This window comes from Silurus aristotelis, assembly GCF_946808225.1.
Source record: "Silurus aristotelis genome assembly, chromosome: 7".
NCBI lineage: Eukaryota > Metazoa > Chordata > Actinopteri > Siluriformes > Siluridae > Silurus > Silurus aristotelis.
The window spans coordinates 23,003,984-23,018,751 of NC_139580.1; the positions used below are offsets into that span (position 1 = coordinate 23,003,984).

A 14,768-nucleotide genomic window follows, 5' to 3' on the forward strand; every position below is an offset into this window, starting at 1 on the left:
AACATGAGTAATTACTAAAAGACACATTCGTTTGATACTGTGTTACTTACTGTTAGTGTCCTTAATCTGCATTCTTTTCATCTAGGTGATTTAAGGTTTGGCTTAAATGTAAAAAAATAAGTGAAAGTGCATGGTACAATTTTATTTAAAAACTACTTCTTCTTTCGGCTGCTCCCATTAGGGGTCGCCACAGCGGATCATCCGTCTCCATACCACCCTGTTCTCTACATCTGCCTCTTTTACACCAACTACCTGCATGTCTTCCCTCACCACATCCATGAACCTCCTACTTGGCCTTCCTCTTTTCCTCCTACCTGGTGGCTCCATCCTCAGCATTCTTCTACCAATATACCCCATGTCCCTCCTCTGCACATGTCCAAACCATCTCAATCTCGCCTCCCTCACCTTTTCACCAAAACATCCTACATGCGCTGTCCCTCTAATAAACTCATTTCTAATCTTGTCCATCCTCGTCACTCCCAACGAAAACCTCAACATCTTCAGCTTTGCTACCTCCAACTCCACCTCCTGTCTTTTACTCAATGCCACTGTCTCTAATCCATACAACATCGCAGGTCTCACCACAGTCCTATAAACTTTCCCTTTCATTTTTGCAGATACTCTTCTATCACAAATCACTCCTGTCACTCTTCTCCACCCACTCCACCCTGCCTGCACTCTTTTCTTTACTTCCATAACACACTCTCCATTACTTTGCACTAAAGACAAACAGTATATACACAGAGTGAGAATAGAAAAGAAATGTTCTATTGAAGTACAGTGAAGGTATGGGAAAAGTTATAGTGCAAACCCGATTCCAAAAATGTTGGGACGCTGTACAAATTGTGAATAAAAAAGGAATGCAATTACAAATCTCAAACTTATCTATATTCTATTGTGAATAAAATATAACGTGAAATTTTGAAAGTGAGACATTTTCAAATGTCATGCCAAATATTGGCTCATTTTGTATTTCATAAGAGCTACACATTCCAAAAAAGTTGGGACAGGTAGCAATAAGAGGCCGGAAAATTTAAATGTACATATAAGAAACAGCGGGAGGACCAATTTGCAACTTATTAGGTCAATTGGCAACATGATTGGGTATAAAAATCTTATTTTTCTAAAAATGCTGCAGCTTTTGAGATTGTTTCAGTTCACAATAGTATATATAGTCTGCCTACATTTTACATCATATATTCATATTTAATGTTTTTTTTTATTAATATTAAATATTTTCCTGTGTATATACAAACATCAGACAACAATAAATGATAAACATGGTCCAGTATAAATGTTTACATGTTTTATTAAAGGCTTATTCGAGCCATTACTTAGCATTTGTCTCTTTAGCAAATAAGAAATTAATAAATCTGTCAAGAATTTTTTTTACAGTACATTTAAGACCTAATGATGGACTTAACACTGACAAGTTTTTATGCTTTTCTGGTTAAGGTTCTGTGTCCTGTAGGATGGATTCCTCAAATAATCAGGCTGACACTGAGGGGTATTTACTTTATTCACCTTGCCTTTGCCTTGCCTTTTTTGTTTTCCTAAAAATAAAAAAAAATAAAAATCCTTATCTGAATACTCCTTATTTATTTCACATTTGTGTGCCATTTATTAAGTCTAACTCCCAAAAAAATTTGATTCTCCCACGGCGAGCTGTGAATCATTTGCGAGCAAGCAATCACAACATTTGACATTTAACTTTGAGACGGAAAGCCATGATGAGGAAAGGTGGCAGTTTCTTTAATTAATTAATGTTCAGTGAATATGTTGTGATGTGGGTGATCCAAAAGTGGCTTGATTACATAAAGGTACCCATAAGGGTAGTATTATGAACATTCTGCAAAGTTTCTAGGTCCATTTTAAAATAATTTGTTACAAACTTTGAATCGCAGGGATTCCCCACACCCAGTGGTCTATTGTCTATTGTCTAGTCTATTGTGAGTGAACAGTCACAAAACCTGCCATTTAACTTTACAAAGGAAGGACATAATGAACAAAGGTCATCAATCAAAATTGAATTATATGTGATAAGATTTTATTTTGCAATGTATGTAATATTGTTGAAATGTAAAAAGAAAACTGTGGAACATAAATCTGATTTCATTATAGCACTTGACAATAAAATCATAAAATTTGTGAAGACTGAGCTCAAAAGGTCATGGAAGACACTAAATAATGATGTTCCAGCTCACTTTGGCAATTCAGAGTAAAAAATTTGCAGTGCGAAAAAGGGTCTTTGGAGATCCTCTGCACTTTTTGAGGGACATTAACGAGAATGACCTTGCAGATTTGCTAGAGAAATGTAAAAGTTTTTTTTGTTTTAATATAGAACCGGTTCTGAAACTGTTCAAGCTTTGCACACTTCTTGTTTTGTTTTCAAATGGATTGAAATTAATTTTTGGCCATCAATCCACACAAAAACAAACAGGTTTTTAGAAAACAGGATTTTAAATTATTTTCCAATATTTAAATAAATCTCATCTCTTAGATGAGATCTTAGATACATATTCAGTGTTTATTCAATACACTTTATAAGCACCTTTGGCAACAATTATGCTTTCTTTAGTAATTATTAAAACCTAGTTGTGTATCATCAAAAAAGAGAATCTTGTTTTTCCTCATTCTCCAATTCATGCCACACCTTGAATGGCTTCTAGTCACTACAAAAAAGTTTTCGTCTGACTTCTGCACTTTTAATGTGGTTACTGGTCCCTGATTGATTCCCAATGAGTGAGAATGAGCCTGGAGAGTATGGAAACTCATATATATATATATATATATATATATATATATATATATATATATATATATATATATATATATATATATATATGTGTGTGTGTGTGTGTGTGTGTGTGTGTGTGTGTGTGTGTGCAGGCAGGGTGGAGTGGGTGGAGAAGAGTGGCAGGAGTGATTTCTGATAGAAGAGTATCTGCAAGATTGAAAGAGAAAGTTTATAGGACTGTGGTGAGACCTGCGATGTTGTATGGTTTAGAGACAGTAGCAAACAGTCTTGAGTAAAAGACAGGAGGTGGAGCTGGAGGTAGCAGAGCTGAAGGTGTTGAGGTTTTTGTTTGGAGTGACAAGGATGGACAGGATTGGAAATTAGTATATTAGAGGGACAGCGCAAGTAGGTCGTTTCGGAGACAAGGTGAGGGAGGCGAGATTGAGATGGTTTAGACATGTGCAGAGGAGGGACATGGGGTATATCGGTAGGAGAATGCTGAGGATGGAGCCACCAGGAAGGAGGAAAAGAGGAAGGCCAAGGAGGAGGTTTATGGATGTGGTGAGGGAAGACATGCAGGTAGTTGGGTTGAAAGAGGGAGATGTATGAAGACGGATGATCTGCTGTGGTGACCTCTAATGGGTAAAGCTGAAAGAAAAAAAAAGTTCAATATTGGAGACTTGTGGTGTCACACTGTAATCAGCTAATTAAATCCAAACACCTCTAAAGGTTTCCTGAGCCTTTAAATAATGTCTTAGTCTGGTTCAGGCTACACAATCTTGGGGGAAGACTGCTGACTTGACCGTTGTCCAGAAGACGATTATTGACACCCTGCACATGGAGGGTAAGACACAAAAGGTCATCGCTAAAGAAGCTGCTGTTCACAGAGTGATGTATCCAAGCATATTAATGGGAAGTTGAATAAATCTATATAATATACGAGTTTCATTTTTTCTAATGTATTACTAAAATAAATCAACTTTCAATTATATTTTAATTTATTAAGATGCACCTGTATTTGCTAGTCAACAATATTATATAAACAAATTGGCATTAAGACTGTTGAATTAAATACCTAAGATTCACAGAGTATGTGGAAAAAAAGTGAATGAAAACACACACACATATATATATATATATATATATATATATATATATATATATATATATATATATATATATATATATTTCATATATATTTTTTTTTTTATGTTTTAAAAATACTCGGGTAAAAGTTTAAATAAGAAGTACTCTGACATGTACAATAGCCATTACTGCTACCTGTTTTAGTGCCCTATCTGTTTCTTCATTTTTTTTTTAAAGCACAGCATTTTGTTGTTGTCATAGTGTATACAAATAAAAGTATACTTTTTACAGATTCAAATGATGTATTGCTATTATCTGTATGATCAATAAAGTAACACAAAAGTAAAACAATAGTTTAAATTCGTTTCGCTGATATGAGGAAAAAATGCCACAAAACGTGCAGACGCGTTTGTCGACCCCAGAGGATTAATTGTGTGCATCATGGTGGATTTTGGTGCTGATTTGAGACTTGGTGCGTCAGTTAAACAAATGTTTACTTTTAAAAAAATATATATATATTTTTTGGTGGAATTTATTAAATTTTTTTATATCTTGGTAAAGAAAGGACGTTGTGAATAAACATGTGTTTTGTTAAAGGGTTTAATTTCGGCCCTTTTGTATTTAGTTATTTATATTTGTAAGAAAAAACGGTCAGACAGAAATGTCTTATTCACCCTTATTCATATTAAACCCTTATTCATACATTTATATAAAACGTATTTCAAATTTTGTTTCCTAATGAATGTATCCAGACTGAACATCCACCACTGCTGACTCCCTCTGTCTCATCCATGTTAACCTCAAACTTCTTGTTGCCTTCTGTCTTGCTTGTTGTTAGCTTCGTAAACTAGTCTACGTCTGTGGTGTGGGAGAACCAGGAAATTATACACCAGTGATAGATTGAAAAAAAAGCACGTAATGACAGGAAATAGGTTGATGGGATAGACCAAATGGATGGATAGATACCAAATAGATTAAAACTAACTAACAAGCCTGTTTTGAAAATGTAAGAAGTAGAAAGAACAGATATTTGTGTAAAATAAATGTAATTAGTTAAAGTAAAAAGTTGTCCGAAAAATAAATAGTGAAGTAAAGTACTGATACCAAAAAAATTTATTTAATCAACATCTTGGATATTATAAAGGTACATGGGTTTATGGTCACCTGGCAGGTTACTAGATAGTGCTTTGACACGGCTGCATCTGATTGGCTGAGCTGACAGGGGGCGGGATGAAGCCTCCAAGTCACCCTGCCTGTTTGACTAGCTATACAGTGTTACCTTCCCCATATAGACAACTAATGACATGTTACACTCCGCGCTGTTTTACTGCATTAGAATTAAATAATCATCGTAGCACATACGCATTTAGGTAAGTAATGACTGTTATAATTTATTTTCATTTAACAGCACATAGTAAGAGAAAGCCCTAGTCTGTGTTAGCTAAATAAAAGATAGTGACTGTTTGCTTGACAAGCAGGGCCGTATCCCAAATGGATCCGCACTGTATATGTAAGTGAACTACATGTAGTGCTGCACGAAGTGGTTGTAAACAAAATGTAGTGCACTGAGAGTCTTAAGATGGAGGCGTTTGGGATGAAGCCAGTCTTTTTCCCGGATGTATAATAGCTTGCTAATCGAAGCAGGTCAGACTAATGCATTATACTCCAATATTTTTTTATTTATTTTTTCTTCCAGAGGAAGCCAAGAGCTCAAGAGTAAATGTTTTAGAAGAATTGAGAACCTTTCATTCATTCATACAAGTGTGTATATATATATATATATATATATATATATATATATATATATATATATATATATATATATATATATATATATATAACCACCCATATTATATTATATTATATATAAAGAAGGACTAAATATTCATTGCTTCAACAAACCGACTTCTAGCATGTAAATATATAAATAATTGTCTTCCAGCAGAGTGAAATGAGAGCTGTTCTGCTGTTTCTCTACATCTCCACATCAGTCCCTGTTATCAGAGGCACCCTCTCTAAAACAGATGCCAAAAAACTCAATAAAGTCCAGGACGCTGACGTAAGCACTTTGGAAATGAAGTGAAACACGTTTTTAGAGGATTATATAAGGCACTTTTAGACATGTGAAGTGATTGTGCATGTGACTCAAGAGTCTCTCTCTCTCTCTCTCTCTCTCTCTCTCTCTCTCTCTCTCTCTCTCTCTCTCTCTCTCTCTCTCTCTCTCTCTCTCTCTCTCTGTCTCTCTCTCTCTCTCTCTCTCTGTCCCTCTGTCTGTGTGTGTTATAGACAGCGGTAGCGGATCAGCCGGTGCAGGAGCGAGGTTTGATAGTGACTACTCCCCAGTGGAGAGATGTAGTGAGAGAAGAGAAAAGATTTTGCCCTCAGACCGTATCAACACGCCACTTTCAGGGAGCAGTGCTGGGATACATCACACCGGTAACCTTTACCGTCATGCTGCGTCTGTTTTATGTGCATTTCTGTACACTTTCACAACATCTTTTAGCTTTACTTAGCAGGAGCTTTTCCCTTGATTTTACACTGATTTTCTTGCTCTTCTTTGGTTGTGATTTTGGGATCAGCAATCTTAGAACAAATAATGTATGTATGTATGTATGTATGTAATGTAATTGAATTTTGTTATTAATAATAATGCCTTTCAAATACACTATGGACTATAAAACCACACACACATTCACAAAAACTTTTTATAGAAGATTTGATATAAAAAAAATAAGGGGGCAGAATGAAGCCTCTCAATCACTCTATTTGACTAGCTAATCAGACTTGAGTTCCTCTAATAAGCTACCACTGACATGCTACTTTGTCTACTGTTTTTCTTAATAGTCAATAAAATAATAATGATTCAATAATGATTGAAATGGGATTTTAAATTGTGTCAGCAAAGAGAACGACTATTATATCTGGTTTGTTTCTGTTATTTCTTCTTTCTTGAGCTCAGGTCCTGCTGATTGATGACAAGCAGAACAATTTTTTTTAAACTAATATCAGAATCTTCATTGTATAATCTGGCATGGAAAACCTGGTCTCCAAAGTTAAAATTGCGCATCATAAAACCGGTCAAAAAACCTGTAGATGTTTATTATTGACTAGCAAAAAAAAGATCTATGCAAATTGGTCCTACATAAATGTTTCTGATAGTGACTGATAGTGTAATTGTGTCTAATGATTTAAAGTCATCATTTTTAAGATTTTATTTATATTTTATTAGTTGCAGATTTTTACGTCTCTCTCGCTCTTCATTTTTGTCTCCTACAGTGGAACTCCCATGGGTATGACATTGCTAAGATTTTCGGGCCTAAGCTGACCTCCGTGTCTCCGGTATGGCTCCAGATCAGACGCAAAGGATCGGAAAGCTTTCAGATTACCGGCCTTCATGACAATGACCAGGGTACGTGCGTCTTAATCTCATGCAGCCTTGCGTACTATCAATCTACCATGATGATTGAACAATCATTAAAACAATGTCTTGGAACAGGTTGGGTCAAGGCTGTGAGGAAAGCGAACAAAAAAAATAAAATATGTAAGTATTTTTTTAACATAGAAAACGATGTGACGTACGCTGACTTATCGATAACCTGTCCTATATATTTTTACACTGTGTTGTAGTACCTCGGTTATTATTTGATGGCTGGACTTATCAGGATTACATGAGCGTTCTGGACAGTGAGGATGAGATTGAGGAGATTGGTAGAGAAATCGTTGAGGTGGCAAAGGTATAGTGTGTTTTTGTAAATTAAAACAATGAATTAAAGGAAAAATCCAAAAAAACAATTTTTTTATGATTAAATTCTGAAATTTATTTAAATGTATTTTTTGTTTTTGTTTTTGGAAGATTATTGATTTGTTCATTTGTTAATTTATCCTTTTATTTATTTCTGAGGTTTATTCATTTTTTCACATTCGGCCTGTTTTCAATAATGCTAATACTTACACAAATAAGGATTCATCTCTACCTAAGAAGAGTGATGAGTCAGAGCTTTATTCGCTTCAGTCTTTCCAGCTGTCCCTTTTTAAATTCATAAATTCATACGCGAACGGAAAAGGTTTCGAATCTTCAACTTTCATGCATTCTAGGATCAACCGCTGTGCAAGTCTCATAGGTCAAAGATCTCATAGTTCACTAACTAGCCAAGCCAAGTCTTGCCTGTGACTCAATGCAAATGCATTATTTAACTACGCAGCATTTTGAAACGTTTGCCGTCTCCATTGCTTCTCTGCTGGATTTCTCATGAGTATGACATTGAATTTCGCTCCATGTTCAAAAAACAAAACCATCTCCTGGTTCAAACTTCACTGTTATTCTTTATGATTGAGATCACTGACGATTTTAATGACATTCAAACTGTGCTACCAGTATCTTTATGTAAATATATATATCTTAAATATGTATATATTCTATATAAATATAAACAATAAATGTGATGGTGGAGGAGGGCAGAGTTTTTCTTTAAAGCAACTTTATTAATTTTAATTTACCTTGTGTAATACTTTCAGTGTAATTCAGAGGTTTGTACAGTGCATCATGCTGTAATCTTGTCTCATAATGATTATGCTTTCTTTTAGGCTGAAGGTTTTGATGGCTATACTCTGGAACTCTGGAGTCAGCTGGGAGGAAATAAGAGAAAGTCAGTCTAGTTTTGTTATTTCTGTGTGTGCATCAGAGATAATAAAAGCACACAGCACACACATTAACAATTTAGCAGAATCCCAGTGTTTAGTGTGTTTTACTGTGCTTTTTATGTGTATTCCAGCGAGCTGATCCACTTGATTACCCATTTGTGCAAGTACCTGAATGCTGGAAAGCTTACCTGCGTTCTTGTCATTCCTCCAGCTATCATTCCTGGGTAAATAATAATAATAATAATAATAATAATAATAATAACCATATAATAACTCAAATTTTTCTTTTATTGCCACGATTTTTTTTACACACTGGCCACTACAATCTGCACATGAATTGTTAAAATCTTGTATGACATTGCATACTAATAGAACCAAACCTATCAAGGATATGTGTTAACCTGTACCTGTGTTTTTGCATTATTCAGGTCTAATCAGCCAGGCATGTTTGGAAGGGAAGAATTTGAAAAACTGGCTCCTGTTGTTGATGCATTCAGTTTGATGACTTATGACTATTCCAGTCCGGGCAGGTTAGACACACAATACAGAAATGTCTCACATGATCTTTCTGACCCTTTTCCCTTGTTTTTAATTATTTTTCAAACAGACATTAGCTAAAATATGCTACTCAAATACAGTATGTGGAAGTGAAACAGGGAGTGAGCAGCCTTATCTCTTCCACTTTCTAACTTTAAAATCCTAACAATTAGGTTGTATAAGACACACACTGTTTTTTTTTTAAACTCGTTATTGGCTACTAATTACACAGTATCTGCTTATTGATCAGAACATGGAAATGTTCTGTTCAGTGATTGGTTGATGTTTTGTTTGTGTACTGTAGACCAGGCCCTAGTTCTCCTCTGCCTTGGATGCGAGATTGTGTGCTCCAAATCGCACCACAAAACCAGTGGAGACACAAAATCCTGCTGGGCCTCAACATGTATGGCCTGGACTTCACGGTCAATGGAGGAGCTGAGCCCCTACTGGGGGGCAGGTATGGATTTAGTGCAAATGCTATTATACCTAAATGTGTTATAAAAAATAAAAAAAACACAGCATTTCCTAATAGTTCCTTTTTTACATACTTGCTACTGTATATTAATTTCTCTTTTGGTCTTTTGTAGGTACATCGAGCTTCTAAAGGATGTCAAACCAAAGCTTATTTGGGATGAGTATGCAGGAGAACACTATTTTAATTACAAAAGGTTAGAGACACATAAACACAGGAGACCATCTCATCAAATAAATTTTTTTTCTTTTGATAATTTTTTAACATGTAATCCGGTTTAAATGTCATTCTAGGCAGATCTTCTGATCCTATAGTAATTTGGGTTTATTCACTACATGAAGTTCAGTTCATCTTATTTTATTTAGTTTGGTTGCGCATTCAAGCATATCCCCTAAAACATAAAAGGACTCAAACACTCAATACAAATACCGTTTCCTCCTAAGAGGTATTTACCGTAAATAAAAAAAATGTACAGCCGAGGGGATAAATTAATGTCTAAAATTATTTGTTTTACTAATAAATGTTCTTTACCGAATGCCAGAAGGGAGGAGTTGAAACTCAAGATACATAGGGTGGGAATTATCTAACAAAATGTTCTGGGCTTTACCCAAGGACCTGTTTATGATCTACACAATAACATTTCCTACTAATTCAAATCAATTCAGATGTATTATATAAAATGTTTTCTCTAAGTTTAACCCTAATGTGTGAGCCAGTGGTGACAATGGGAGGGAAAAACTCCCTGAGATGATTATAAGGAAGAAACCTCGAGTGAAATCATACTCAAAAAGGAACCCATCCACATCTGAGTTAACTCAAATGTCCATTCTAGTTTTATATTATAGTTGAGGTTAATAACTGTTCACTGATACACTTGAGTGTAAAATTGTTGGCAATTGCATTCATAAGCCATTGTAGCAAAATGTCTATTAAAGTCCAAATAAATTTTCATGGTTCCTAAGTGGAACAAATCCACAGCATCTCACATATTATTAATAATAAAAATGTTTTGCTTCCACTGACATAAATTTATGATTTACTTAAAATTAATGCCAAACACTCAGTTCGATGTTATTAAAGTAAATACAAAAAAAATGACATAAGATGAACTGTAATACTGTGGCTCCTTATTTCTATTTCAGAGGTTCAGGGAAGCATACTGTCTATTATCCGACTCTGAAGGTAAGAGCATCTATGATTGCAACAAATAATGTAACAAACACAGTTAAAACATACGTTAATCACATGGATGTTTATTGCCTCCTCGTAGTCTCTTGAGTTACGAATTGCCCTGGCGACAGAACTTGGTACAGGAATCTCTTTGTGGGAACTTGGACAAGGCTTGGACTATTTCTATGACCTTTTGTGAATTGGACACATGGAAACATACTGTACAGTGTAATCCCTTCTTCCAAACACCGATGGGTTACGGTACATTGTTCTTTATGACGGTGTCACTCCTGAGCATGCTAATAAAACTTTTTATTATATAACAATAAAAAAAGGAAAAATGCTGTACACTTGTGTATATTTAATGAAATATTTAACATTTTTGTACCAATTTCACTTTTAATATTTGAGTTTGTATAAGAAAATGACAATGCACACTTTAATAGGTTTTTTAATTTAAGGGATATTATATAACGTAATTTCCGGACTATTAAGCGCACCCAAAGATAAGCCGCACCCACTGAATTTTACAAAGATTTTTATTTTGAACATAAATAAGCACCTGTCTATAAGCCGCATGTGTCTACACTGAAACTAATAAACTTTACACAGGCTTTAATGAAAGACAGTGTCTGTTACACGGCTTGTATCTAAACAGTAGCCTACCAAGAAAGTCATTGTTCACTGTCTTTCTTTCACAACTATTTCTCTCGGGAGTTTTTCTTTTGGCGTCATCGTGCATTTAAAAATCACCATCGGTGAATCTTTTCTCCTGATGCCGTGCAGCTCAGAACACAGGTGAAGTGCGTTTTTTCATGCCCGGTTGTTTTCAGCGTGACGAATGATTCGCGTTTCCTGTAGACAGTCCGAGTGAGCGGCAGGTCAAACGTCAGAGGAACATCATCCATATTTATGATGTGGTGCGGCCCAATTTAGTGGGAGCGCATCTGATTTAATATAAAGAGTTTCATTGGTTCACCTAAACCCGTTCGACAATTTCATTGGTCTAATGATATGTCGCTCAGTTTTTTGGCTTGAAATTTGTGAAACCGGGAAAAACCCAGGAAAAATCGATAAATTAGCCGCTTCGTTGTTTAAACCGCAGGGTTCAAATCGTGGGAAAAAAAGTAGCGGCTTATAGTCCGGAAAATACGGTATGTACAATACTATAATTTGTTTAAATTTGACAAAAGGCAGGACTCAATCAAAAAAAAAGCACAGGTTTTAAACTCAGAACTTTAGGTACTATTTGTAGTCTTTATCTATTAACATTAAGACTATTAATGATGTCCACAGAAACATAGAAGTGTTAATGGTAGAAATATATTCCCTTTTCTCTATGCATCAACATATGGTGCCATCCATGCCAACACTGAGGGTATTTACTGGAATTAAGGAGAATAAACTAAGTACTTTCTTTATACTTTAGGTAAAAAATTATAAGAATATTTGATGATACATCATATTTTAATGCCAAGTGGCTAATAGTGGTGAATTATATATTTAAAACTCTCAAATGATTGCAACATTTAAACAAAATAATGGTTCAATAATGATGTGTACTGTAATTTATAATGCTTTATACTGACACCAGGCTACAGTTGCTAAGTGTATAAAGAGATATTAATTACTGGTCAACTCGAATTTAACACTGCATTACTTTGAGGTCATTCTTCAGGCAATCTTTGGTCAGTCTGTAATTGTTTTTTCCACAGCTTTTTCACAACATAAAGATTGTAAATCTTTTAGAACTACACCAAATATTTTTTTTTCTAATTCTTCCAAGATCTTCAAGTGGATCCAGTGTAGCACAATTTAGAACATCTATTAAGACAAACTGCTTTCAACTCCAGGAATGTTAAAGTGATTCTTTTTACACTGAAGTATTCCAGTGTCACTGGTCAACACTGCTTTTTATCCAATGGATTTCACCTGCTGTTAAACAACAGGATCAGGTTATTAACTGCTGCTGTTGTAGACTGAACATTCTGTCCAGTCACTAGGTGGCGGTCCAGGACTACATGCAGTGCATCCTCTTGACTAGCTGCAACACACACATCATTAGCATTCTGTTAGAATACTGAAACATTTACTTTTACCAATTTAACATCGTTAATAACCTAAATATGTTTGGTGTATGTACAGTTGGAGGACTGATCCTGCAAATTTACCTGTGTAGGATCCACCATTGTCTTTCACAAAGTCTTCCACAATCAAAGGAAGGTTGGCAAAATCTGGGGAGCGCACCAGCTCAAACACAGAGGGCTTTAAGAAAGAGAAAGGATGTGATTTAACGCAGTAACTAAAATCATTATCTCTTTTCGATATTTGCTGAATCCTAAGACTTACTCCAGTCAAGCTGTATCCACTAAATATCCATGTCTGTCCTTCTGTGGCACAGCAGAGTGCAGAAACCCCCTGTCCCACAGCACACACAGGTTCTGAAAGACCCCAAAACACACAATTAATGTAATGTCATGCTTTATTTAACATCATCCTGCCCATATTTCACCATTTATCATTTAGCTTTAACTATAGCACAGAGTGCCTCACTTTTCTGAGAGCTGAAGTGTGTGAGGATGCGTGCCAGAGAGCCACTGTGAGCAAGGTCCTTCAAAGCTCCGGGGCAGTCTGGGATCAGGAGAGCCTGGTAGCGGGCACCTGAAGGGCAACAAACATATATCAGTGCTTGTGCCATCCAGAAACCAGAGGCCTGTTGAATATTGCATTACAGTTTGCATGAGTCTTAAAGCCTTGAGGACCTTAATATTAAATGGAGTTGTGAATTGTTTAGGCACCCACACAACTACACTGAATCGAGTAAAACATAATCCATGTCGGAAAAGTCAATCTGACCATCAATAGACTCCAGTTTGGCCGGAGTGGCGTATGGTTTGACGCTGAAATCCTGAACCCATCGAGAGGAGCTCTCATCAATCCCGACGAAGTCAATAGTTTTCCCCTGTGAGACAGGAGTCAAAATGAATGTTTTTTCTCCACCACATAAACTACGGAAGTCCTAAGAGGCCATGCATAATTTTTTTATTTTGTATTGTTTTCTCGTGATCTAGACATAAACGCTGTTTTCTCGTTATTACGTCTTATTCATGATGCTTCTGCTTCTAGAACATGCTCTTAAGCAGGTGTTACACCAGAATCTGTGACCATCGTATGTTGTGACCATAGAGGGCGCTGTTGCTCAAATGCAGCTTAACATCGGCGTCCATTGGTCATTAAATGTTGTTGCGAGAACGCGCGTGTCGTGCTGCAAAGAAACAGTTACATGTGCCACGAACTAAAGACTCATTTACAGTACTTAAAAAAAACTAAGCTATTCAAATAGATTCTGGTGTAACACCTGAAACACGGGGGGAAAAAGTACTAATTACGAGAACACTTCTAAATGCAGACTCATGGAAAATAACCATAACTAATTGTGGTAGGTGTGGGCACGAGGAGAAAAGTCGTGATCACGAGAAAACAAGAAAGGCCATGCATTTTGCTAGTATTTTCTTTCTTGTTTATCTCGACATGAGCTGTTTCCTCATTATCACGACTTAATTTTTCTGTATATTTTCTAAAGGGCAGCATCAAATAACCATAACCTGTTATAGCAGCGGCCACATCACTGATGATGCTGCCTCTAGAACATGGAAACTATGTTTGTGTCGAGATCACCAGAAAGTTTCGATGTGATCATGAGAAAGGCTTTAAGGACTTCCGTTCCAAACTGATACCATTCAACCATTGTTACAGGATGTATCTAGTGTAGTATAATGCATACTGTATGCTCACCCCTGGTGTAGCTGTCTGCAGGTTGAACACAGGACTACACAGAGAGAAACACTGCTGGAAAGACCGAGCCGACACCCCTAATAATGAAAACACAATCAGTATTGAGTGTTGGATTAAAATGTACAGTATATTCCGTCTTTATTAAGCACTAAACTATGAAATCTAACATACCTTGAGGTGTTGCACTGGCCACAATCAAGCATGTAGGTTTGGATGTCATGGTCAATAAACTCACAGTCCTCACTGCTGTTTAAAGCTCGCTAAAAAAACAACTTCTTAAAAACCCTATACAAATGATGATTAGTCTGTAATGTACACCAACAAAGCAAA

General features: G+C 35.9%; 2 protein-coding genes across 3 annotated transcripts; one reads left to right on the forward strand and one right to left on the reverse strand.

Annotated features, from left to right (window-relative positions):
- Positions 1-5,040: 5,040 nt before the first annotated feature.
- chid1 (chitinase domain containing 1) lies at positions 5,041-10,991 on the forward strand. Of its 2 annotated transcripts, none has more exons than XM_083546454.1 (13): positions 5,041-5,193; positions 5,766-5,882; positions 6,110-6,259; positions 7,100-7,232; positions 7,320-7,364; positions 7,451-7,557; positions 8,408-8,469; positions 8,596-8,688; positions 8,893-8,994; positions 9,306-9,458; positions 9,589-9,669; positions 10,616-10,655; positions 10,744-10,991. In XM_083546454.1, exons 2-13 carry the CDS (start codon positions 5,775-5,777, stop codon positions 10,840-10,842), a joined length of 1,173 nt encoding a protein of 390 aa, XP_083402580.1. In that variant the 5' UTR covers positions 5,041-5,193; positions 5,766-5,774; the 3' UTR covers positions 10,843-10,991. The 2 variants fall into 2 exon arrangements, with proteins under 2 accessions (XP_083402580.1, XP_083402581.1); XM_083546455.1 differs by having other exon boundaries at positions 5,044-5,193; positions 5,769-5,882.
- On the reverse strand, positions 10,707-14,751 carry gatd1 (glutamine amidotransferase class 1 domain containing 1). The gene is made up of 7 exons (XM_083546514.1): positions 14,610-14,751; positions 14,439-14,515; positions 13,500-13,605; positions 13,197-13,304; positions 12,993-13,084; positions 12,815-12,908; positions 10,707-12,687 (listed from the first exon to the last, which is right to left on the reverse strand). Exons 1-7 carry the CDS (start codon positions 14,656-14,658, stop codon positions 12,572-12,574), a joined length of 642 nt encoding a protein of 213 aa, XP_083402640.1. The 5' UTR covers positions 14,659-14,751; the 3' UTR covers positions 10,707-12,571.
- Positions 14,752-14,768: the final 17 nt, after the last annotated feature.

Coding starts and splice junctions, on each gene's coding strand:
- chid1 (XM_083546454.1), top strand. CDS start 5,775: ATGAGAGCTGTTCTGCTGTTTCTCTACATCTCCACATCAGTCCCTGTT. Junction 7,558..8,407: donor AAATCGTTGAGGTGGCAAAG/GTATAGTGTGTT, acceptor GCTTTCTTTTAG/GCTGAAGGTTTTGATGGCTA. Junction 8,995..9,305: donor GACTATTCCAGTCCGGGCAG/GTTAGACACACA, acceptor TGTGTACTGTAG/ACCAGGCCCTAGTTCTCCTC.
- gatd1 (XM_083546514.1), bottom strand. CDS start 14,658: ATGACATCCAAACCTACATGCTTGATTGTGGCCAGTGCAACACCTCAA. Junction 13,606..14,438: donor TGCAGACAGCTACACCAGGG/GTGAGCATACAG, acceptor CCTGTCTCACAG/GGGAAAACTATTGACTTCGT. Junction 13,085..13,196: donor ACACTTCAGCTCTCAGAAAA/GTGAGGCACTCT, acceptor GGGGTCTTTCAG/AACCTGTGTGTGCTGTGGGA.